Source organism: Dermacentor variabilis, unplaced genomic scaffold (assembly GCF_050947875.1).
Source record: "Dermacentor variabilis isolate Ectoservices unplaced genomic scaffold, ASM5094787v1 scaffold_13, whole genome shotgun sequence".
NCBI classification, from domain to species: Eukaryota; Metazoa; Arthropoda; class Arachnida; order Ixodida; family Ixodidae; genus Dermacentor; species Dermacentor variabilis.
This window is the reverse complement of record NW_027460291.1, coordinates 36,958,088-36,983,577: the sequence shown is the minus strand read 5'-3', so window position 1 is coordinate 36,983,577 and position 25,490 is coordinate 36,958,088. Positions and strand designations below refer to the sequence as shown.

General features: G+C 48.8%; 1 protein-coding gene across 6 annotated transcripts in view; it reads left to right on the top strand.

The window, feature by feature from the left end:
- The window catches only part of LOC142566854 (organic cation transporter protein-like), a 119,372-nt gene that overhangs the window by 53,840 nt on the left and 40,042 nt on the right, over window positions 1-25,490 (top strand). For 5 of the 6 annotated variants that reach the window (XM_075677759.1, XM_075677758.1, XM_075677761.1 and 2 more), the window contains exons 4-6: window positions 3,352-3,455; window positions 5,375-5,529; window positions 17,748-17,916. In XM_075677759.1, the coding sequence (XP_075533874.1) occupies window positions 3,352-3,455; window positions 5,375-5,529; window positions 17,748-17,916 (428 nt within the window). The remainder of the gene's footprint in view (window positions 1-3,351; window positions 3,456-5,374; window positions 5,530-17,747; window positions 17,917-25,490) is intronic. The other variant, XM_075677760.1, reaches the window with a different exon arrangement.

Here is a 25,490-nt window from a genome sequence, read left to right as displayed (position 1 = left end):
TAGCTCTCGCTACACCATGACAGTAGGCATGGCATGTATCTATAGCAGGAGAAGGCAGAAGGCCAATGGACCAGTTACTTGAAATAGATTATGTGCTCAGGTCACAACTTCGCCTTATAACTTCTCAGCAAGAAAACGACACGTTCATTACGCTCATAGCTGTTTTATGAAATACGTGTATAGCCTAAAAAAACGCCCAGCATATTTTCACGTTCTGAAAGAAAAGAAAAGAAAAAAACACGCTCATTGCAAGACCTTCAAAGCCTAAATACTCCAGAAATAAAGGTCGTACAATGCATACAGCGAGAAAGCCTCAGGGTTATTTTTCTATTTCTCTGTAGCACATCTGCTCTAGTCACGTAACTTCAGCACTCGCCGTGGTAGCTCAGTTTCTCTGGCCTAGTGCTGATGAGCTCGAGGTCGCAGGTTCGGTGCCACGGCAGTATTTCGATGAAGGCGGAATGAAAAAAAAACGCTCGTGTACCGTGCATTGCGCGCACACTAAAGCAACGCGGGTGGTGAAAATTAGTCCCCACTATACGGTGTGCCTCATAATCAGATTTTTGTGTCATTTTCTTGTATGCATTATGAAACAGGAGGTCCCCGGACAATTCTACTTCATCATCATCATCATCAGCCTGGTTATGCCCACTGCAGGGCAAAGGCCTCTCCCATACTCATCCAACTACCCCGGTTATGTACTAATTGTGGCCATGTTGTACATGCAAACTTCTTAATCTCATCCGCCCACCTAACTTTCTGCCGCCCTCTGCTACGCTTCCCTTCCCTTGGGATCCATTCCGTAACTCTTAATGACCATCGGTTATCTTCCCTCCTCATTACGTGTCCTGCCCATGCCCATTTCTTTTTCTTGATTTCAACTAAGATATCATTAACTCGCGTTTGTTCCCTCACCCAATCTGCTCTTTTCTTATCCCTTAAAGTTACACCTATCATTCTTCTTTCCATAGCTCGTTGCGTCGTCCTCAATTTAAGTAGAACCCTCTTAGTAAGCCTCCAGGTTTCTGCCCCGTACGTGAGTACTGGTAAGACACGGCTGCTATAAACTTTTCTCTTGAGGGATAATGGCAACCTGCTGTTCATGATCTGAGAATGCCTGCCAAACGCACCCCAGCCCATTCTTATTCTTCTGATTATTTCAATCTCATGATCCGGATCCGCAGTCACTTCCTGTCCTAAGTAGATGTATTCCCTTACCACTTCCAGTGCCTCACTACCTATTGTAAACTGCTGTTCTCTTTCGAGACTGTTAAACATTACTTTAGTTTTCTGCAGATTAATTTTTAGACCCACCCTTTTGCTTTGCCTCTCCAGGTCAGTGAGCATGAATTGCAGTTGGTCCCCTCAGTTACTAAGCAAGGCAATATCATCAGCGAATCGCAAGTTACTAAGGTATTCTCCATTAACTTTTATCCCCAATTCTTCCCAATCCAGGTCTCTGAATACCTCCTGTAAACACGCTGTGAAGAGCATTGGAAAGATCGTATCTCCCTGCCTGACACCTTTCTTTATTGGGATTTTGTTGCTTTCTTTATGGAGGACTACGGTGGCTGGGGAGCCGCTATAGATATCTTTCAGTATTTTTACATACGGCTCGTCCACACCCTGATTCCGCAATGCCTCCATGACGGCTGAGGTTTCGACTGAATCAAATGCTTTCTCGTAATCAATGAAAGCTATATGTAAAGGTTGGTTATATTCCGCACATTTTTCTATCACTTGATTGATAGTGTGAATATGGTCTATTGTTGAGTAGCCTTTACGGAATCCTGCCTGGTCCTTTGGTTGACGGAAGTCTAAGGTGTTCCTGATTCTGTTTGCAATTGCCTTAGTAAATACTTTGTAGGCAACGCACAGTAAACTGATCGGTCTATAATTTTTCAAGTCTTTGGCGTCCCCTTTCTTATGGATTAGGATTATGTTAGCATTTTTCCAAGATTCCGGTACACTCGAAGTCATGAGGCATTGCGTATACATTGCGTTCTACTTCGGGGAGCTCTTAATATACTGCTCACAATGTATGCTTGTTGTTTCTTGCGCTACAAATGAACTTCAAACTTCAAACACCAAATTTCAAACATTATATATTTGGCACGTGAAACCACAGAGTTTAACTTTAAGGGGAACTTGAATATGAAACACTCGCAGTATGTTAGCGAAAGTAAATTGCATTAGTTAGTTTGTTGTGCCGATATAAGACAATATGCTGCCTCTCAGGTGCTTGCACTGCTCGTTTGATAACCCCGATCGGCCATGTTCTCACACTTTGGGCATTATAACTTAAAACTATTCCAATATGTCTTTTTTTATTCCTGTCTCGTTACGTCAAATTTGCGTAAGCGCCGACGCAAGCATTGGGCGGTGACCCACAACGTTGTCTGAACAGACCAATCAAACGCTATCCTCGATCATAAGAGGTCACTATTCTTTGCTTGAAAAACGAATAACATTGCCTACGTTGAGCGGCTTGTCTTCTCTAATTGGCTCACAAGAGGCGAGGAGCACGCTCAAGTGGAGAGGGATTCGATGGGGCCGAGCCACTGCACTGAAAATTTATAACCGGATGAAGCGGGTGGTGCCGGCGTCTGCAATTGATCCGCCTTCCCTTACTTAGCTTGCGGCGGCTGGTTGAAAATCGCGGCGGCTGGTTGAAAATCGCGGCGGCATGCAGCGGAAGCTTAGCAATGACGCTAAAACAGATCCTCAACAAAGAAGAGTTGGCAGAACGAGGTCGTAAACGTGCCGAAAATGCTCGAAAACGTTACACGGCCACGCCAAAATTTTTATTATACGCAAATAAACCAATTCTCTCCGGCAGCTACGAGTAGCCAGCGCCTGAGCGTTTGGTGGCCGCCATCTTTTATTCCTTTCGGAACGGGGCAGCCTGCGGCTATACAGAAGAAAATTCAGTTTTTTCGACATATTAATGCATCTTTAACGCGTACAGGTTACTTTGACGCGGTGAGTTTTCGTGCTTTTGTGACGTCAGGTGACAGGCAGATTAAGTGGATGCAGCCCGAAAACTCTTGGCCAATAGCCGAGGGGTAATGTTGAGAAGGCATCGAATCAGAAATAATAGTTTTTCTTTTGTTCGGTCAAATAATGCATAATCAGTGTCTAGACGTCATATCAGATAGGGAGCTATCGCGGTTTTCGTGACGTCGCGTGACAGACAGGTGAAGTGGGGGTGGTCCAAAAAAGTTTTCGACCAATCACGGAGGGCTGATTGTAGAATTGGAATAGAAAAGTTTGGAATAGCTTTACGTTATAGCACTCTTGATCTTTGTTCGCCTAAATCAGCACAACTTTCTTTTTCTTCTACCCTCGCAGTTCAACCTCGTATGCGACCGTGTGTGGCTTCGAGCCGCGTCGCAGAGTTTTTACATGGCGGGCATCATGATCGGAAACTTCATCTTCTCCCATATGTCGGATTGGTAAGCTTTGTCTCTTTTGTCTTCGTGGCTCACACTTCTCGTACATGATGATAAAGGGGCCCATTAAGCCCCAGTGCTCCCGAAAGGGCTATGGGTTCCATACAGAGATGCGTAAAGCGCCAAACGGAATCAGCTCGTTCCGGCAGCGCCAAGGTCGGCAGCTTCATTTTGCGTCACTCTTCTGCATCAGAGACACTCTACTACAAGCCAGAGGTGTTTCCTACAAAATTTCCTAGGGGGAGTTTAGACGGCGTGTATACGGGAGCTTTACAAGTGTGTATGGCGGTTCAACCAATATGGAAATGAGGGCAATATACATAGACTGACCTAAACTTGGTATTCACATCATCAAACGGCCTTGTGACTTTGCAAATTGATAATTTTAAAGAAAATATGGCGTTAATAATTCAATTATTCGCAATAAATGCGCATGTCATGCGCGCAAAGACAAATTGCGTCGCTCTTTATAGGAAACGAGTACTTGGAAATGAAAAGTATAAAACTACTTGAATAACGTCGTGTATAACTTAATGTGGCGTGCTTTGTCCTGAGCGTGCGGCGACAACAACGCTGAGTCATAATAAGTGGAATGGCGTTTTCTATCAAGAAAAGAGTATCAACCTGACATTTGGTTCTGAGGCTTCACGTGTCTTCTAGGGAAGTGCTTGGCGTAGAGGAGGGAGCGTCCGTTGTTTTTTTTTTTTTTTGGGGGGGGGGGGATAATGAAGGCGAAAAAGAAACCACTCGTTCACCCTCGAGTTCAGAATTGTTTATGGGCCTTTAAAAGTTAGAAAAGAATCTGATTCTTCGAATTATGTAGATATACGATGATTCTTCTATATATGAGCTGATTCACCGAATTCACGCTGAGGAGTCTCGTAGGAAAACTATATTTTCAGGATACGGGAGAAGTTCATTGCCGAAACTGTACGCACGCGAAAAGAAAATACGGACTGGTGTCCAGAAAATACCTTTATGATACACGTTCATTTCAAGCTGCTCTATAACCCAGTGAAAACATATAACGTAGAAATTCCCCGAAAGGAGTGGGACCTGAGTCCAGGCTTACTTTCTTCCTTTACGCCTGCAGGTCCTTGCTATAGTATTTGACGGCACACTTCAATGCGTTACATATATATATATATATATATATATATATATATATATATATATATATATATATATATATATATATATATATATATATAAAATTCTTAGATAACCATCACGAATTATTCGACAGAGTGCGCTCACTCGCTCTAGGGGACCCCGTCTAAGAGGACTAGAGTGCTCTTTATTTTTCTCTGTTTGCTTGCAGAGGGAGATGGTGGGGGAGGAAGGAGGTGGCCGAGCGAGCACCTCAAGTTATCAGTATCACCGATCATGGCACCAGTGCACGATATATGTGTTCGCGAAGATTTAAATATGCGATTTGCAACGCGAGCCCATCGATATTTAACGTGGTGCAATCCTGTAGTGCTATCGTAATACAATCACTCAGATGAGGCATGTGGACCACTAGCGGATCGAGAGGAAGAGCACCAGCCACCCCTGAGACATGCCGCCGGAACTTTTGCACTGACGAAACTGAGCGTGTGCTTCAAAGGCTCAAAGAACATTTACAGAGAAACGACATTTACAAAGGAAAGATGTCACTTACAAAGGGCATCTCACCGGTAGCCTCAGAGAAGTGCCTAAGCAGAAGGTGTGCATCACGATATGAAATCGAATTGTTTTTCACTCATCGTGCGTCTCTTTTGCATAGTGTGGAAGTGAAACAACTTAAGAAACTTTTCTTTAACGTAGATACGAACAGGCTCACTGAATACGCCGTAACTCTCTTTTTTTTTTAGCAACGTATCCCCGCATTTGCATGGTTGCTTTCTTTTCCTTCAAACATGCTAAGCCGTGTGTCGCAGGTACGGCAGGAAGAGGGCTCTTGTTTTCATGACCCCGCTGCCCCTCCTGGCGAGCGTCGTGATGTGCCTCTCCACGAGCTTCCTCATGCTCAACGTCGGCAGACTCGTGGCATCTCTGGGCCTCGGCGGCATCCTCAACACCACGTACACCATGTGTGCGTATGAAATACTTTCTGTGTTGACTGTGCGTCTGAGCATGAGCCCAAGTAACATCCAATTTTCAACCGTGTAGTGAGTAACCAGTTACCTAAGTCAGGTTTCGTCGCAAAGAGAGAGAGAGAGAGAGACAAACGAAAGACAGGGAGGTTAACCAAGATAATCTCCGGTCGGCTACCCTTTACCGCGTGAGGAGGAATGGGAAGCGATAAATATGGGAGAAAAAGAATACTAAAAGAAACACGCACAATGCAGAACTGTTTCTCAAGTTACTCACTATGTTAGGCATGCAAGGAGCGCACAACAGGGTGCACTTGCGTCTCGTGTTCTAATGCGGGGCGATCTATAGAAGACCTTGTTTTATAAAATAACCAGGGCCCGTATTCACAAAACATTCTTACGCTAAAAGCGTTCGTGCCAGCCAATAGTGATGTAGGATATATTATTAGCGATGGCGATCAGCCAATGAAAAACAGCCTTTACGAACAAAAAGCTTTCTGGATTCGGCCCCAGGAACTTTACAAAAACCCGCGATTGTGGGGCGTAGGCTTTGACCTTAATGGTATATCCAAACAACTGTCCAAAGTAAGATATCTTATGGGTTTCTCCTCTCCGGGATACTGTGCAAGAAAGTACGGGCGGCCAATTATTTGATTTTCAGCGTCACACCAGCACGACGCTTCACTTTACGGTCTCATCCTGCAACCACTCGGGAACCATTCCCGAAATACTATTCAGCCCCTTACGGCTACAGCGCACTCTTTAAGCGCAGCACAAAGTTTTATGATCACAATATGCATATGTCCCACAGCCAACAGCTACTGTGCATTAAGATAGTATAGCAGAACGTTTTTAAGGTAATAGCTGGCCTTTTCGGGCCCCATGGCCTTACCTTTTTGATGTTTTCATGGAACCATGTTCGCCAGCATCGCCGGGACTTTCGACAAGAATCCCAAAGTGCTTTGCGAGAATTTAAGCAAATAAAGCGGCAGGGCACCGCGAGATTTTGATGTCCACAAATTGCCAGTCCAATTCTACGAATCAGCCATTCTGTCGATGCTACAGAAAATAGTACTGCCCCATGGAAATACTGTACCTGGTATACTTTTTAACGCTACGCCCATGCAGCCTATTCACAAAGCAGAGCAGACGTTAAAGAATATAAACGATGCCTGTTGTGAAAAGCGAAAGGCGGGATAGGAAAGGGGAGGAATAAAGGGTCTTGGCCTTTCACTTCCCCATTGGGAAGCGCCACTTACGCAAGCGAAGACGATTGACTGAGAATAAATTCACTCAATATGTTGTTGTTGTTCTTGTCCACGAAGTAAAATTGGCGAATGCTCACCGCGGAAGCAATGAAAAATTATTTTGTTTAATGAATAATATAGAAACTTGGGAAGGTGGAGCTCATCGAGGGCCGGCTATCCGAAAATATCCCCAAAAAATCTCATACATCACTAATGAAGGGAAAATCAATGAAAAAAAATCTCCACTAACGCGAGGCACGCAGACACATCTCACAAGCATACAAATACCGTCGCTATACCGCCAATGCCGCCGGCAGTATAGTCCAGTACCTGGGCGAGAGAGAGAGAGAGAGAGAGAGAGCAAGGTCTTTATTGAAAAATCAGAGTGGTTATCCACCGTATTTTCGTCTACATATACTCTATAAAGGAATGACACGAAAGAAAAGAAAGACCTTCATTCATCGCACCGGATGCGCGGAGCGCACGCAAGTCCGTTCATGTACACACATTGTTGGGGTCTGGTATCACAGTAGTACCATCCACCGCGGGTACGAGCTTACCGAGCCACAGGGCCGCGTCAGCCCCTAGCGCGCCACTGCGCGCGAGCTCAGGCCACAAAAGGGGATTAACGAGTGCTACGCACGCAGGAGAACACAGCATTGCCCTATGTTAGCAGCAACCGCTTATTGTTTCCGGCGACACCCAACACTGCACAAACGCCCGGTCCTGGGCGGGCATCAAGGTGCACCCCGAACCAAGGGCGAGTATGGAGACAGGGGCGGCCGCTAGCACGTCGCTGCGAGAGGATGGCTCCCCACGACACGTCGCTTGGAAAGGTCCCGCGGCTACGCTGTTCGCTCTCACGATCACCAATAGACCCAGTCGCTCGCTCTCGCGCAATCTCCACCGGCTCGGGCCTCCGATAAGTGCGGCTCAGCATAGTACGACCACGTGCGAACACTTTGTAGCTTTGCGTCCCGAATGAATCAACACAAGGTATGGGCTCGCCATACGTGCAAAGGCACAGCAGGCATTAGAATTATTTGCCTACGTCAGCTATTTTCAGCCTGTCTATCTATTTGTATATATATATATATATATATATATATATATATATATATATATATATATATATATATATATATATATATATATATATATATTCTCCGGTGCCAACCCAGTTACCAAAGTGACATCGTCGTGACGACGACTACATGACGAAGCCTGTATGACGACGATGGCGTGACGACAATGGCATGGATCGAGAATTGTATGACGACGACGCAATGCTGATGATGGCATGAGAACAGAATGAGGAAAATGGGCCCACGGCGAGTGTATGACGACATTGACACGATGATGACTGTATCATGAAGCCTATATGACGGCCATGGTGTGTTGACGACGGTTTAACGAAAACCGAATGAGGAAGCTGGAATGACGAAGATGGGACCACACAGACGGCATGACGATATGACTACGGACGCATGATACCGACTGTCTGACGATGATGCAATAGCGACGATCGCATGACAACGGCACATGACCTCGACTGAATGACGACAGCACGATTACGATAAAATGACCATAAACGAATACCGTCGACTAATCGATGAAGGTATGACGACAACGGGATGACGTATACCGAAGTGACGGCGATGGTAAATGGACAGTGTGACAACGGCGGCATGGGGAGAGTCGGAGGACGGAGTTAAAATGACAACAATGGAAAGACCGCGACGCCATCACGACAAAGGTAAGACAGCCAATGTATGGCAACGACGCCATTGCGATGATGGCACGAAAACGGAGTGAAAAAAATGTGATCACAGCGAGTGTATGACGGCATCAGCATGACGATGACTGTGTCGCGAAGCCGGTATCACGACGATGGCGCGACGATTACGGCATAAGAGTTGGATGACGAAGCAGTGGTGGCGATGATAGAACGATCACGTAGGCATGATGACAGCCGTTTGACCAGTGATGTGACAACGAACGCACGATGACTGTATGACGACGATGGCACGATGATGAAGGCAGGATGAAAGTCGAATGGTAAAACTAGAATCACGATGACTCAATGAAGACGACAACATTACAGCCCCAAGCACATATCTTGTGGCCTAAGCTATTAGACAACTTATGCCACAGCATCCGCGTAGAAGGCGCGACGAAGACGGCATGACGAGAGTCAGATCATGAAGCTGGAATGGAGGCGATGGAACGAGCACGGCGGCATCACGATCACGAGCGCACACCTTGTGGTCCAAGCTGGTAAACAACTTGGGTGACTGGGTCGGCGTAGACGGACGGACGGACGGACGGACGGACGGACAGACGGACGGACGGACAGACAGACAGACAGACAGACAGACAGACAGACAGACAGACAGACAGACGGACAGACAGACAGACAGACAGACGGACGGACGGACGGACGGATAGACGGACGGACCGACGGACGGATAGACTAACGGATAGACGGACGGATAGACGGATAGATGGACGGATAGATGGATGGACAGATGGATGGATAGATGGACGGATGGATGGATAGATGGACGGATAGATAGATGGACGGATAGATAGATGGACGGATAGATAGATGGACGGATAGATATATATATAGATAGATAGATAGATAGATAGATAGATAGATAGATAGATAGATAGATAGATAGATAGATAGATAGATAGATAGATAGATAGATAGATAAAAATATGCGGATCCCACCCAGTGTGGGAATCGACGTAAGCGAAGCTTTTTAAGCTGTTTGCTTTCATAGAGAATAAACAGCGATGATGCTCGCGGTGAATGCCTTTCTTCAGCTTTTAGTCCAATACGAGAGTGTTGTGTTGATGTTAAACGTTGCCGCATCATATCGGGACAGAAGTGTTGAACTTTTATTGAATTGTGGGCATCTAGGGAATTCAGTTAAATATTATAAATTGTGTGTATACATTGTATACATACATTCGAGGTCTCCACCACGTTTCACTGCGTAGCGAAGACGCTGTTGTCCCACGCGACGCTTCTTTCACGCCTGGGTGTCCTTGACACTGAGTGCACGCTTTGGAACCATTTTGCCGGCGCGTGCTTACGTGCTCTATACGCTGCCAGCATGCTGCTGAGATGCCACGTCCAAGCGCTCTCTGCAGGCTAAGGACGATTGCAATGTTTACACTATCACAGCCCAGCCCGTGACCTCCACAGCCCAGCACCAGCCTTTCTGTCGCATAGGAAAGCAAGCACAGTACGTGTCATACGCACAAACTCAAGAAGGCTGAATAAGAAGTAGAACACCTTCTCCGACACTGTAAAAATCATGATGCTCCCCGCAAGTACTTTCCGAAAAACTACATGGCTTGGATAGACGGCCACTATCCTTTGAAAAAATTTTAGATCCATGGCCAACAGAAAAACTTCGAAACATCGCTGCGCGCGCCTTAGTACAATTTTCGGAGGAATCAAAAACATCACAAAAATACTAAGTCATGCAATATTTATTGCTCGCATTGTTATATTAACAGGTACATTTAATTGCATGTTCATTGTGTCTGCGCGTTCATGTAGCATTTGTATTTATTGTATTGAGAGTGTGGCATACAAGTGCCCAACATCTTCAGATTCAGATTCATTGTTTCCAAAAAAACTTAGTTACAACATCACAAATATAGACGCGAGGGTCCCAAAGTGAAAGAACTCTAATCGCCCTCGGTTGATAGTAACAACATTGATGGTAATATTGTAACGTGGTAGTGACGGTGAAGAAAGCAGCAATATGGTGGAATACAAAACTAGCTTTTATTGGGCGAACCTGTGCCCACAAAAACAGGCTACACTTATAGCACAACGATAGCAGCGAACACGGTCGGCGATCGTCGGAAAAATCTGATCAGCGGGTCAAGCGCGTCGGCTCTTATAGAGCAGTCGTCGAATGTTAGACTAATCGTTCGGACCCGCGTGCCTTCCACAAAGTTCTACACCATTCGCGTCAGGTGATGAAATCAGATAACATAAGGTTCGGCGACAACAGACAGCGGATAGAAGCATCGATAACTTTCCAGAAACTTCGGATACATGCAGGCGCGTCCCACGCTGTGCGATTACATTTGTTAGGCGGCGAAACGTGGTTGCCTGATAAAGATAAGTACACGTGTCAATACCCCCCTCTTAAAAAGCATCGTCCCGATGCTACAAATATAAGAGAGCGAAACACAAAAGGACACTTATTAAGCATAAGTAACAAAACAACGAAAAGAAACAAAGTCCAAAGGTCAATTAAGCGAAGCCCCAAAGTTCATTAACGCTGGTAGTACGGCGTGAGTCACACAACGTAGACTATTTCAGGTCGTGAGCGGCGCCGCTGTGACAGCGAAATGCCGTCTGGCACGACCTCATAGTCCAGTGCGCCAATACGTCGGATGATGTTGTACGGTCCGAAATAGCGACGCAAAAGCTTCTCGCTCAGTCCTCGTCGGCGTATAGGGGTCCAAGCCCAAACACGGTCACCTGGCTGGTACTCGACAAAGCGTCGTCGGAGGTTGTAGTGTCGGCTGTCGGTCCTCTGCTGGTTCTTGATCCGCAGGCGGGCGAGCTGTCGGGCTTCTTCGGCGCACTGGAGATAGGTAGCGACGTCAAGATTTTCCTCGTCAGTGACGTGCGGCAGCATGGCGTCGAGCGTCGTCGTCGGTTTCCTGCCGTAAACGAGCTTAAATGGCGTGGTCTGTGTTGTTTCTTGCACCGCCGTGTTGTAAGCGAATGTTACGTACGGCAGGATCGCATGCCACGCCTTGTGCTGGACGTCGACGTACATTGCTAGCATGTCGGCGAGGGTCTTGTTCAGGCGCTCCGTGAGACCATTCGTCTGCGGATGGTAGGCAGTTGTCCTCCTGTGACTTGCCTGGCTGTATTGCAGAATGGCTTGCGTGAGCTCTGCTGTAAAAGCCGTTCCTCTGTCGGTGATGACGACTTCTGGAGCACCAGGTCGCAGCAGGATGTTCTCGACGAAAAATTTCGCCACTTCGGCTGCGCTGCCTTTCGGTAGAGCTTTAGTTTCAGCAAAGCGGGTGAGATAGTCCGTCGCCACGACGATCCACTTATTCCCGGATGTTGATGTCGGAAACGGTCCTAACAAGTCCATCCCGATCTGCTGAAAAGGTCGGTAAGGAGGCTTGATCGGCTGTAGTAATCCCGCTGGCCTTGTCGGTGGTGTCTTGCGTCGCTGACAGTCTCGGCATGTCTTGACGTAACGGGCGACATCGGCGGTTAGGTTCGGCCAGTAATACCCTTCTTGTATCCTCGATAGGGTCCGGGAGAAACCGAGGTGCCCAGCGGTCGGATCGTCATGTAGGGCGTGCAGTACTTCTGGACGCAGCGCCGACGGAACAACAAGAAGGTAGTTGGCGCGGACTGGTGAGAAGTTCTTCTTCACGAGTAGGTTGTTTTGAAGCGTGAACGAAGATAATCCGCGCTTAAATGCCCTAAGGACAACGTCGGTGTGCCCTTCCAAATACGCGACTAGGGCTTTTAGCTCCGGGTCCCCTTGTTTTTCGGCGAAGTCTTCCGCGCTTATTATGCCAAGGAAGGCGTCGTCATCCTCGTCATCTTGCGACGGCGGGTCAGTATGGGCGCGTGATAGGCAATCGGCATCTGAGTGTTTTCGTCCGGACTTGTATGTTACAGTAATGTCGTATTCTTGTAGTCTGAGGCTCCACCGTGCCAGCCGTTCTGAAGGGTCCTTTAAGTTAGCTAGCCAACACAACGCGTGATGGTCGCTGACCACTTTGAATGGCCTGCCATAGAGGTAAGGGCGAAATTTCGCTGTAGCCCAAACGATGGCGAGACATTCCTTTTCGGTTGTAGAATAATTGCCTTCCGCTTTTGACAACGATCGGCTAGCGTAAGCTATCGCGTGTTCATGTCCATCTTTCCTCTGGACTAGGACGGCACCGAGGCCTAGGCTACTGGCGTCAGTATGTATTTCGGTATCGGCGTGCTCGTCGAAGTGCGCAAGTACGGGCGGCGACTGCATGCGTCGTTTGAGTTCTTGAAATGCGTCGGACTGCGGCGTTTCCCACTTGAACTCGACGTCACATTTAGTTAGCTTTGTCAGCGGCTCAGTGATGCGTGAAAAGTCCTTCACAAATCGCCTGTAGTAGGCACACATGCCAAGAAATCTACGCACTGCCTTCTTGTCGATGGGCTGCGGGAACTTTGCAATGGCAGCTGTCTTCTGTGGGTCGGGGCGGACTCCAGACTTGCTGATGACGTGGCCTAGGAACAGAAGCTCATCGTAAGCGAAGCGACACTTTTCTGGCTTCAGAGTAAGCCCTGATGACTTGATGGCCTCTAGTACTATTGCAAGCCGCCTAAGGTGATCGTCGAAATTTCCGGCGAAGACAACGACGTCATCCAAGTAAACGAGACAGGCCTGCCACTTCAATTCTGCTAAAACCGTGTCCATCACGCGTTGGAACGTTGCAGGCGCCGAGCACAGTCCAAATGGCATAACCTTGAACTCGTAGAGGCAGTCTGGGGTGATGAAGGCGGTCTTTTTGCGATCTCTTTCGTCGACTTCTATTTGCCAATAGCGAGACTTCAGGTCCATCGACGAGAAGTATTTAGCGTTGCAGAGCCGATCCAATGCGTCGTCTATCCGTGGGAGGGAGTATACGTCCTTCTTCGTGATCTTGTTCAGACGACGATAATCGACGCAGAAACGTAGGGTTCCATCCTTTTTCTTCACCAGGACAACAGGGGATGCCCACGGGCTTTTCGACGGCTGGATGATGTCGTCGCGCAGCATTTCGTCGACTTGTTCTCTTATAGCTTTACGCTCTCGCGGCGAAACTCGGTAAGGGCTCTGGCGGAGTGGTCGAGCGCACTCCTCGGTGATTATGCGATGCTTGGCAACTGGTGTTTGTCGAATCCTCGATGACGTCGAAAAGCAGCCTTTGTATCGTCGGAGCAGACTTCTCAGCTGCTGTTGCTTAATCACGGGGAGAATTGGATTAATGTCGTAGTCTGGTTCGGGAACCATGGTCGTCGGGGTAGATGCGGCGGAATCCGAGAGGACAAACGCGTTACTGGTTTTCAGAATTTCCTCGATGTACGCGATCGTCGTGCCCTTGTTGATGTGCTTGAACTCCCGGCTGAAGTTTGTCAGCAACACTTCGGTTTTCCCTCCATGCAGTCGAGCGATCCCTCTTGCAACGCAAATTTCATGGTCTAGCAGTAGACGTTGGTCGCCTTCAATGACGCCTTCTACGTCAGCGGGTGTTTCGGTGCCGACCGAAATAACAATGCTGGAGCGAGGCGGGATGCTCACTTGATCTTCGAGCACACTCAAGGCGTGGTGACAACGAGGGCTCTCCGGCGGCATCGCTTTATCTTCCGACAGCGTTATTGACTTCGACTTCAGGTTGATGATTGCGCCGTGTTGGTCCAGGAAGTCCATACCGAGAATGACGTCTCGTGAACACTGTTGGAGGATAACGAAGGTGGCAGGGTAAGTCCAGTCATGAATGGTTATTCTTGCCGTGCAGATTCCAGCCGGCGTGATGAGGTGTCCTCCAGCGGTCCGAATTTGAGGGCCTTCCCATGCAGTTTTAACTTTCTTCAACTGCGCGGCGATGGGTCCACTCATGACGGAGTAATCGGCTCCTGTGTCCACTAAAGCGGTGACTGCGTGGCCGTCGAGAAGCACGTCGTGGTCGGTGGTTCTTTGTCTGGCATTGCAATTAGGTCTTAGCGTCGGATCACGGCTGCGTCGTGTTGAACTGAAGCTGGAACGTCGCGTCGCCAAGTCGTCTTTCGTCGGTGTAGTCTTGGCTTCTTGACTTCGTCGGGACGGCGGCGTGTCGTTATTATGTCGTCGAGATGGTCTCTTCGTCGTCTTCGTCGGCGGCGGAGGATCTTCGTCAGTTCGACGAACAGCAACCGCACCTCCATCGGTTGCTACTTTTAGTTTTTCGGATATGGGCTCGCTGACCGGCCCCGGGCTGGGCCAGTGTATGGTCGGCACTGCGGCGACAGGTAGCGGCCTGGTGACGGCGAACGGGACGGTCGTCGAGGGCTCCACTGAGCAGCGGCGAGGTAGTCGGCGATGTCATGAGGGCGTTCACCTTCCCGAGGGCGCGGTGCATCGACGGCGAACCCTCGCAATCCCAGGTCGCGGTATGGGCATCGGCGGTACACATGGCCGGCTTCGCCGCAGTGGTAGCAGAGCGTGCGGTGGTCGGGGGCTCGCCAAATGTCCGTCTTCCTCGCGTAGCTGCGCTGGGCGACGGGTGGGCGTGCTGGCGGTGGCGGCGGAGGACGACGGAATTGCGGCGTTACAGGGCCCTGGCGTTGTCGCGGAGGGGGACCTTGACGGCGGGCGACGGCGGCGTAGGTCATCGCTTCCGGCTGAGGTTGCGGTGATCGTGGTTGCACCTCAGGGACTCCAAGCGATCGCTGAACCTCTTCTTTGACGATTTCAGCGATTGCATCCACTTGGGACTGCGTCCTTGGGTAGAACTTCTGCAGCTCCTCCCGTACGATCGCTCTGATAGTCTTGCGTAGATCGTCGGTAGCCAGTGATTGAACCCAGGCGTAGTTTGTAGAGTTCGTGCGGCGATCGAATTGCCGGTTTTGGATCTAGAGTGTCTTCTCAATGTTCGTCACCTTACGAAGAAACTCTTCGACGGTCTTCGGTGGGCTTCTTACCATTCCGGCGAAAAGTTCCTCCTCTACACCACGCTTCAGTAGGCGGACTTTCTTCTCCTCGGCCATATCCGGGTCAGCGTGGCGGAACAAACGGCTCATTTCTTCCGTAAAGATGGCAAAGTTCTCGTTTGGTAGCTGCACTCGGGCGTCCAGCATAGCTTCAGCCCTTTACTTGCGCACGACGCTTGTAAAGGTGCGCATGAAGCCCCTACGGAACAGGTCCCACGTTGTCAAGGTCGATTCCCTGTTCTCAAACCAAGTTCTGGCGGCGTCTTCTAAGGCGAAGTAGACATGCCGCAACTTGTCGTCGGAGTCCCAGTTGTTGAATGTCGCGATTCGTTCTTAGGTCCCCAGCCATGATTCTGGGTCTTCAGTCGCTGCTCCATGGAAGGTTGGTGGGTCCCGAGGTTGTTGTAGGATAACGGGGGACGCTGGGGCAGCCATTTGGGGTTGTCTTGACCGCGATCTTCTTTGTCGTCTCAGGTAGAAGTCCGTGCTCTGGGCGCAGTCCTTGCAGTCTGCGGCTAGCACGCTGGTCTTGGGCGATGTTGGTTCTGTCCTCGGGCTGTGGGCTTGGATCGCGGCTTTGCGGGGGTGTTCGGTACATGAACGCACAAGCACCTCCACCAGATGTCACGTGGTAGTGACGGTGAAGAAAGCAGCAATACGGTGGAATACAAAACTAGCTTTTATTGGGCGAACCTGTGCCCACAGAAACAGGCTACACTTATAGCACAACGATAGCGGCGAACACGGTCGGCGATCGTCGGAAAAATCTGATCAGCGGGTCAAGCGCGTCGGCTCTTATAGAGCAGTCGTCGAATGTTAAAGACTAATCGTTCGGACCCGCGTGCCTTCCACAAAGTTCTACACCATTCGCGTCAGGTGATGAAATCAGATAACATAAGGTTCGGCGACAACAGACAGCGGATAGAAGCATCGATAACTTTCCAGAAACTTCGGATACATGCAGGCGCGTCCCACGTTGTGCGATTACATTTGTTAGGCGGCGAAACGTGGTTGCCCGATAAAGATAAGTATACGTGTCAATATCTATAAACAGCGAATGAGCGTTATTATCAAAAAACATCGACAGATGAAATACATTATTATACTTTTCATTTCAAATCAAGCAAACACGAAGAAGCGTGGCATAAAAGAAAGCCGGGAAAAACCATGGATGAAACACAAGATGTGACATGTGAGACAGAAGTCAAAGATGCACCGCCAGGATCGTAGCGCAGTTATCGTAGGACATGATACTTAATGTAATTTTTAAAGATTTCAAGAGAAGTGAAGTGCAGGATTGTATAGTTGACGATAACTCATTCCAAAGAGAAATTGAAACGAACACAGATGTTTCTTTTTTTTTTTTGCCGTAATTGGTATGAACAATGGGTAACAAGAAAGTGTTGTTAGCCGCAAATAAGGTTACATTTTTATTCTGCAAGAGGCCAACTGCAATGAACGGAAACGTAAGGTTATTATGAAGCAACTTTTGGAATAAAACGAGTATGTTAATCTGGAACAGATTATTAAAGGGCTAGGTATTGTACACGCGAAGTAAAACTGAGGCATCGGATTGTATGGAACTAGAAGTGATAATGCGTATTGACTAATTTTGGATATGGTGAATCGATAAGTGAAGTGGCAAGCGTACGTGTTGCCCCATGAAACAATACCGTATTTAATGTGACTATGAATGAAAGCAATATACAACCGTGTGAACACTTCGGTTTTGTGAGCATTTATGCTATGGAATTCTTCTGTTGCGCGCACATTTATATAATTTGCAGTGCTGAGACTTAGTACGTGAATGTTTGTTCATGTATTTATTAGTCCAGTTTTGTGATTGTTGACAACTTTCCGACGATAACTATCACCTAAGAGAAGAGGAGTAGCCGGCGCCACATATAGGCACCAACCTCTCCCTAAATACATATAATAAAGAAGTGGTATTTCCTACCTCCCCCCCCCTACGAGGTCACACGATTGAGATACGGCAGTAATATTTGATAGCGAGATAGGGCGACTCAATGAGTATTCGAAAATTTAAAAAGAAACACTGACGAGGGAGTTGCGCGACCTTAAGCACCTGCACATTACAGACTGCTACAAGTTGAGTCATGCCACAGCTGTAGTGATGGCTAGACAAGTTATTAAAGCCACACGAAATTTTGTTCGCAACACGCGTCTGCGGATTTTCGAGATAGTTGCTCGCAGTAAAGTGTGAACAACGGTACCAATCGCCACGCAGCGATGGAAGTGCTGTCGGCCCGCCACCGGGCCCTGGGTTCGCTCATCTCCACCGGTGGTTGGACGACCGGGCTGCTGACCATGACGGGACTCGCGTGGCTCTTTCGGGACTGGATGCTCTTCCAGGCCGTCATCACGATCGCTGCGCTCGGCAGTGTCGTCAACTGGTTGTAAGTACACACACGGCGAACATGTGCATAGTGGTGGTTATGAGTGTTCGATTACAAACACCATCGAATCTAATCGGATACACCAAAGCAGGGACTATACGTATCACGGTTCTATTCCTATTCTCCTTTTCGTGCTTCGTCAGTGGACCCACTGGCGCTCTTCCCCGCAGATCATCGGGAGGCGCCGGTCGTGAGCGTTGAATGAAAAGACAGCAATAGAATCGAACGAGAAAAATGGCTGCATTGTACCGACTCTTTATTCCGGTGGGGGGAAAAAGAAAAAAAAACATGCGCAGCTTGCCCTAATGGTGCAAGGCTGGAGTCAACAGCAGAGCTTGTGATCAGCTAGCTTTTACGTGGCTTTCTTAAGTTGTTTGTAGGTTTTGCGAGGTTGTGCTAGGTTTTGCTAAGTTGTTGTTTCGGCGGGCTTGACGCTGGAAGTTTTCGAGCAGTCGCAGGCCGGGATCGATTTCTCGGTGACGTCGAGCGTTCAGGCGCCGATTCTCGCGTTCCCTGGGCTGAAACTCGGGAACATCGACTCGGAGTCGCCTCTTCTCAGCCGCAGCTCCGGCGCGGTGTTCCGGATCAGCTCGGCGGCGAGGCATCGCTTCTCGCTTGGCAGTATGGCGCTCTCCCTGGTAAGCTGCTTCTCCTTGGGGCGTCCAGACGTTCTTCGGTCTTCCCATGGCAGCAGCACGCACGCACGGAGTAGAGGAGGCGAGAGGTGTTTCGCCGCGCCGGCTGTTCGGAGCTTTTGCTCGCCTGTGACGTCACGACTCCGCCCTGCGCGCGTGGGGTGCTAGAAGGCTGTGTGTCTTGCTGCTCTCGCAGGTGGTTGCTAGGAAACGAAAGGTGGCGCACAGCTGGGCTGAGTTTTCTGGCTAGGTTCCACGGCGGAACTAAAAGCTTAAACAGCTACGCTGTTAAAACTGGCTTTCGATATTTAATTGAATATAGAACTCTTTACTTTCAGTCATACGAAATAAGAACAGAAAGAGCAGGAAGGATGAAAACAGCGCTGCTTAAACTATGTAATGTCCATTGCATGTAGAGCTAAACAACACACACTCATCTGAGCAGAACCGACAGTTATGTGACTACGACACTGACACTAATGGAACGCGGTGACTGCGTAAGACACGATGCACCGGTAAATTGGACTTCGTTAAGAGGCGACATTGAACGTAGTTTTATTTGTACGCGCGGTCGATTATGATTCAACATGATCTCCGTTACGAACCGTGATCGAACACGCTGTAGAAAAAAAAATGTTTCGTTTTGAAAGAGGTTTCTGGGGGGTAACCACTCATCGCGGATACAGTAACTCTCGTAATCACACAGAAGCCAAGTTCGGACAAGCGAGCATTTCCACTTGGACAGAGCAACTTCCGAATGGCCGAGCGCTGGCGTTCGGGAGAAGAAAACCGCACGTCGGCAATGCTTTGTAGCTTTTAGAAAGCACTTATCGGAGCATTGTAACAACCATACCTGCAGAGAGAAACGTCACGAGGTCGCTCTAATTGCAAGAAAAGTACGTTGTCAGCGTTCCTATGCATGCTGCAGGGCTGTATGATTTGAAAGCGGGTTTATTGCAGCTCGTACGCGGGATCGCAAGTAGCGCTTGATCGCGAGTCCTAGGCGTTCGCCTCAGCAGCCCGAGCTCGGGTCTCGCGCCGCAGCGGTGGCAGTCCGCACAGCGCCACATGCATATTGCCCACTACAATTGCCCTCGCAGCGAAGAGGAGCCATCCTGGCGACCTAAGGGGATGGCACGATAAGGGGGTCGTGGTACGGCTTCAGGCGGCTGACGTGAACCGTCTCGCGGCCACGGCGGCGTTTGTCCGAAGATGGCGTCACCGGTTGGACCACATAATTCACAGGCGATGTACACGCGACGACCCGGTACGGACCCTGATATTTCGGAGCAAGCTTTGGGCTAAGGCCTGGGGCTTGGAAGGGCAGCCGAAGCCAGACGTGAGAGTCCACGGCGAAGGACTGTGTGGGCTGCCCGTTGTCGTGGCGATCTTTGTGAATTCCTTGGGTAGCCGACGTGAACGATTGAGCCAGTTGGCGGCATTCTTCAGCATGGCGAGCAACTTCGGAAAGAGGGGTGAATTCAGAGGCATCCGGATGATATGGTAGCACGGTGTCGAGGATAGTGGATGGTTCACGTCCGTAAAGAAGGAAAAATGGTGAGAAGCCTGTGGTAGCCTGAACGGTGGTATTATACGCGTACGTAACAAAAGGGAAGACATCGTCCCAATTGGAATGATCAGACGCAACATACATAGTGAGCATGTCACCAAGAGTGCGGTTGAAGCGTTCCGTTAGACCGTTAGTCTGTGGGTGATACGCCGTAGTGGTGTGGTGAATAGTGCGGCAAGCGGCGAGTAACTCATTAATAACTTCGGACAAGAAGACACGGCCTCTGTCGCTGAGCAGTTCTCGCGGTGCGCCATGCCGTGAGATGAAATGCCGTAACATGAATGCGGCGACGTCGCGAGCAGCAGCCGAAGCAAGCGCAGCAGTTTCGGCATATCTTGTAAGGTGGTCTATCTACTGCGACAATTATCCAATGATTTCCTTTAACAGTGCATGGAAGAGGCCCATAAAGTTCAATGACAATCCGATCAAAAGGATGTGCAGGACGCGGTAAAGGTTGCAGAGGGCCTGTCGTATGAGGAGATGTCTTGCGTCGCTGACAGGCTACACATGACCGAATGTATTTGCGGACATAAGAATACATGCCGCGCCAGTAGTAGCGCTGGCGGAGCCGCTCGTAGGTTTTCAGGACGCCAGCATGAGCTTGTTGTGGGTCGGCGTGGAAATACATGCATATGTCGGAGCGCAAATGGCGAGGGATGACTAGCAGCCATTTGCGACCGTCCGGCTGGTAGTTTCGGCGGTACAAGATGGCGTCCCGTAGCACGAAGTGGGTGGCTTGGCGACGAAGGGCTCGAGGGCATGTAGCCGTTGAAGAACTGTGAAGAATGTCGATGAGAGACACAATCCATGGATCTTTCCTCTGTTCAGACGGCATGTCAGTAACAGCAAGTATAGCAACCGGCACTCTATGGATGAGGGTGGCGTTTCGTCGGATCGCATGGGCGATCGGGAGAGCGCATCTGCATCAGAATGTTGGCGCTTGGATCGATAGATGACGCGAATGTCAAATTCTTGGAGCCGAAGAGCCCAACGTCCAAGACGACCTGACGGATATTTCAGTGACGCAAGCCAGCAGAGCACGTGGTGGTCTGTCACAACATCGAACGGATGGCCATACAAGTAAGGGCGAAATTTGTTTAACGCCCAAACTATAGCCAAACATTCTTTTTCTGTGACAGAATAATTGGTTTCTGCCTTCGTGAGGGCACGACTCGCATACGCAACCACATATTCCGGAAAGCCAGGCTTGCGTTGCGCAAGGACGGCTCCAAGGCCAAGGTCCCGCTAGCGTACCAGGTCGACCTCCCGAGGCCGATCCAACTCTCGGGGCAGAAAACAGGAGGAGAAGCAAAGCACCAGCCAACAGAAGAGCAAGAAACAATCTTCAAAAAATGAAGGCGACAAAAACAAGGTGAGCTGGTCAGCAATAGCCTCCCAACACACACCTCAAACAACTGCACAGATAACGCGCCTAGAACGAGAGCTAGAACTCGTGAGAGTTCGCTTAGGCGACTTAGAGCGTGAGAACGCGATGCTAAAGCAAATGCAGTCGCAGCAGCAGAACACACAGGCTAAACCGGCGCAATCAGAGCAAGCTACGGGGCAAGCTGTACAAGCACCCCAAAAGCGCCCTAAAATACAGTCGGTCGAAACACTCCAGACACAAATCCAAAAGACTTTCGAACACCTGTTACCCACAATAGCGCAACAGATCACCCAACAGGTGTCAGCCCAAATAACACAACTAACGCAACAAATGACTGAGTTTGAAGTGAAGTCCGACAAAAAACTCCAGGCTCTGCAAATTGAAATCATGAAAACGGTGCGTAAGCAAATTACCGGAGATAACATCAGAGAGAGAGCCGAGAAACCATACGCCAGACCAGGGCTGGCAGCCATTGCACAAGAAAGCAACCATGCCTAAACATAAACCAACTATAACAGAAAATTGCGAAATCTGGCAGTGGAACTGTCGTGGATACCGGCGGAAAGGGGACTTTTAACACAGCTGGTGAGCTCACAGAGCGAGCCACCAGCTGTCATAGCCCTTCAGGAAGTCGGATCCCTTCCAACCCTTCAGGGATACGAGGTGTACACACAACCGGATTCGGAGAAAGCAATAACAACTTTGGTAGCGAAATCGATTACCGCAATCAAACACGATCCTTTTACCGACACGGATATTAACCATTTACTAATAGAAATCATATATAAAGGCCTGAACAAGAATAGTGCCTTTGTACTAAACATTTACAGTCCACCAAGCCAGAGAAAGACAAAGTTTGACAGACTCTTGCAGGAAACTGCCCGCCTGGTAAAGGGAAGACCACTGGTGATAGGTGATTCCAATGCAAAAGATCCTAGTTGGGGATACCCGAAACAGGACGCCAAGGGCAGAAACATTCTGGAACAAACAGAACAACTCGACATGACAATTATAACGGATCCTGCAGTGCCCACTAGACAGGGCAACAGTGTGAGCATGGACACCAGCCCTGACCTCACGATAATAATAATAATACTTGGGGTTTTACGTGCCAAAACCACTTTCTGATTATGAGGCACGCCGTAGTGGAGGACTCCGGAAATTTTGACCACCTGGGGTTCTTTAACGTGCACCTAAATCTAAGCACACGGGTGTTTTCGCATTTCGCCCCCATCGAAATGCGGCCGCCGTGGCCGGGATTCGATCCCGCGACCTCGTGCTCAGCAGCCCAACACCATAGCCACTGAGCAACCACGGCGGGTGACCTCACGATAGTGCAGAATTGTGAAGATGCGCAATGGATAAACACCCTAAATGATTTAGGCAGCGACCATTACATCATCAGAACCACATTTCGGACTGGGAAAATAAAACGACACATAGGAATAGCCAAAATTACCGACTGGGTGAAATACCGCCGGATGCAGAGCCAGCAAAGCACCACAATCGATGATTTAAGTAAATGGTGTGAAAGTATACGAACACAAAAGGATAAAGTCACAAATGAAATAGCCCGCACATGTGAGATACCTGAGATAGACCCTCACTTACGGCATCTCTGGGAGGCACACAGAAGACTAACAAAAAGATTAAAGCGACAGACACAGAACAGGAAGCTAAAGGTACGCATTGCAGAAATCACCCGCAAAGCGGAAGAGTACGCAACGCAACTAATTACGTCCAATTGGGAACGCTTCTGTGAGTCCCTTAATGACACATTGAGTACCGCAAAAACTTGGCGCATACTAAGAGCAGTTATGGAACCAACAAAAACCAAGAACGAGGGCTGTAAAGCGGTGGAACGGCTAATCCATTCGTACCCAGGGACGGCACAAGAACTCAAAGAAGAATTATATAACAAGTGCTTCGGAACAGACCCATCTCCCCCACCCTGTGAGACCAAATACGGGGGGGCGCCTCACCCTGAACTCGATGAACCCATCTCCATCGAAGAAGTTAGAGCTGCCATAGCGAAAATGACCCGAAACACAGCGGCAGGCAAAGACCGGATAACTAATCCCATGATTCGAAACCTAAGCGATGAGGCGTTACAGGCCTATACTACCTTTATAAATGAACATTGACAACAGGGTACTATTCCAAGGGAGTGGAAGCACGCTCAAATAGTTTTAATTCCCAAGCCTGGCAAGAAATTAGCAATTAGTAACCTTCGACCAATCTCCCTAACTTCCTGTCTGGCGAAACTATTTGAAAGAATAGTAAACTCTAGATTACAAAACTACTTGGAGGACAATGAAATCATTCCAGACACTACGTTTGGATTCAGACCCAAGCTCTCAACTCAAGACATCATCCTACAGTTGAAGGAAGAAGTCCTGACAAATATACCAAAATCATGCGAACACGTTGTCATGGCCATCGACATAAAAGGAGCTTTTGATAACGTAAGCCACCAAGGAATACTCGATGGCCTGGCTGCAACAAACTGCGGAGAGCGGATATACAACTATGTCTGCAGCTTTTTAAATCAACGAACTGCTGCGATTAAATTTGGCGCAGTAGAAATCAAGACTTTCAACGCACCCAACAAGGGTACTCCCCAGGGCGCAGTGATCTCGCCAACGCTATTTAACGTGGCGATGATAGGCCTTGCAAGAAAACTACAAGCCATCCCGGGTATCCAGCACGCCCTATACGCGGATGACATTACAGTCTGGTGTGTCACCGGGTCGCTACGTGAAAAAGAAGAACGATTACAAGCAGCTGCCTGTGAAATCGAGACATACGTGCGAGCCAGAGGGCTGCAATGCGCGTCAGAGAAATCGGAGATTATACGAATCTGGAAAGGCAAAGGGAATCGTAACGTCCCGATGGATCCTGCCCTTAAATTGGAAATCAGACTTGGCAATGATGCAATACCTGAGAAGACCACAATCCGGGTACTAGGCATGTGGCTACAATCAAATCAACACTGCCAACACGGGCTTAACCTCATCAAGACGGCAACACAACAAGTCGCGAGAATGATAAAGCGGGTAGCCACGAGAAGGACGGGGATGAAGGAATCAGACACCCTTCGCCTAATCAGAAGTCTGGTGGTTAGCCGCTTCATTTACAGTTTGCCGTATTACCAGCTAACGAAAACAGAGAGGGATGCGATCAATTCGTGCCTAAGGAAAGCCTACAAGATCGCCCTACAAATTCCGCAGTGCGCCCCAACCGAAAAACTCATGTCTCTAGGGATTCATAATACATTCGAGGAACTGGCAGAAGCTCAACTGATAACTCAAAGAAACAGACTCGCACAAACGACCACGAGTAGGAAACTCCTTGGTAGACTCGGGTATCACGAGCTCCTTGAAAAACACAACCAAACTAAGCCAATCCCCACAATAATCAGAAACTGCATCAAAGTGGCGCCAATACCCAGAAATATGGACCCAACTCTATATGCAGGCAGAAGAGAAGCCAGAGCTGCATACAGTGAAAAAGCGCACGGCGACAAACTAAACTCCCGCTTCGTGGACGCGGCAAGATACCCAGGCAGGCAGAAAAGAACGATAGCTGCTGTCACTGACTACATGCGCAGAGAAATCATTAGCGCCTCCACTCACAACACCACTATCGTGGAAGCAGAAGAAATCGCAATAGCCCTTGCTATCAAAGCGACGGAACCAAACCAACAACAAAGAACCATCCTATCAGACTCTCAAGCGGCATGCAGAAGCTACCTCAGGGGACGAGTATGCACCGCAGCCTATAGGATTATACGAGATATAAAACCGCGAACCAGATTTCACCTTTTATGGGCACCCGGTCATGAGGGAATCAGGGGAAACTAAGAGGCTGATAGAGTAGCTCGTGCGCATGCTACACCCCACGGGTGCTCACAGGACGCCTCTGACGACCCGATCCCGATTGACCAGAACTACTCTGCAATTTTAAACTATCACAGAGGAAA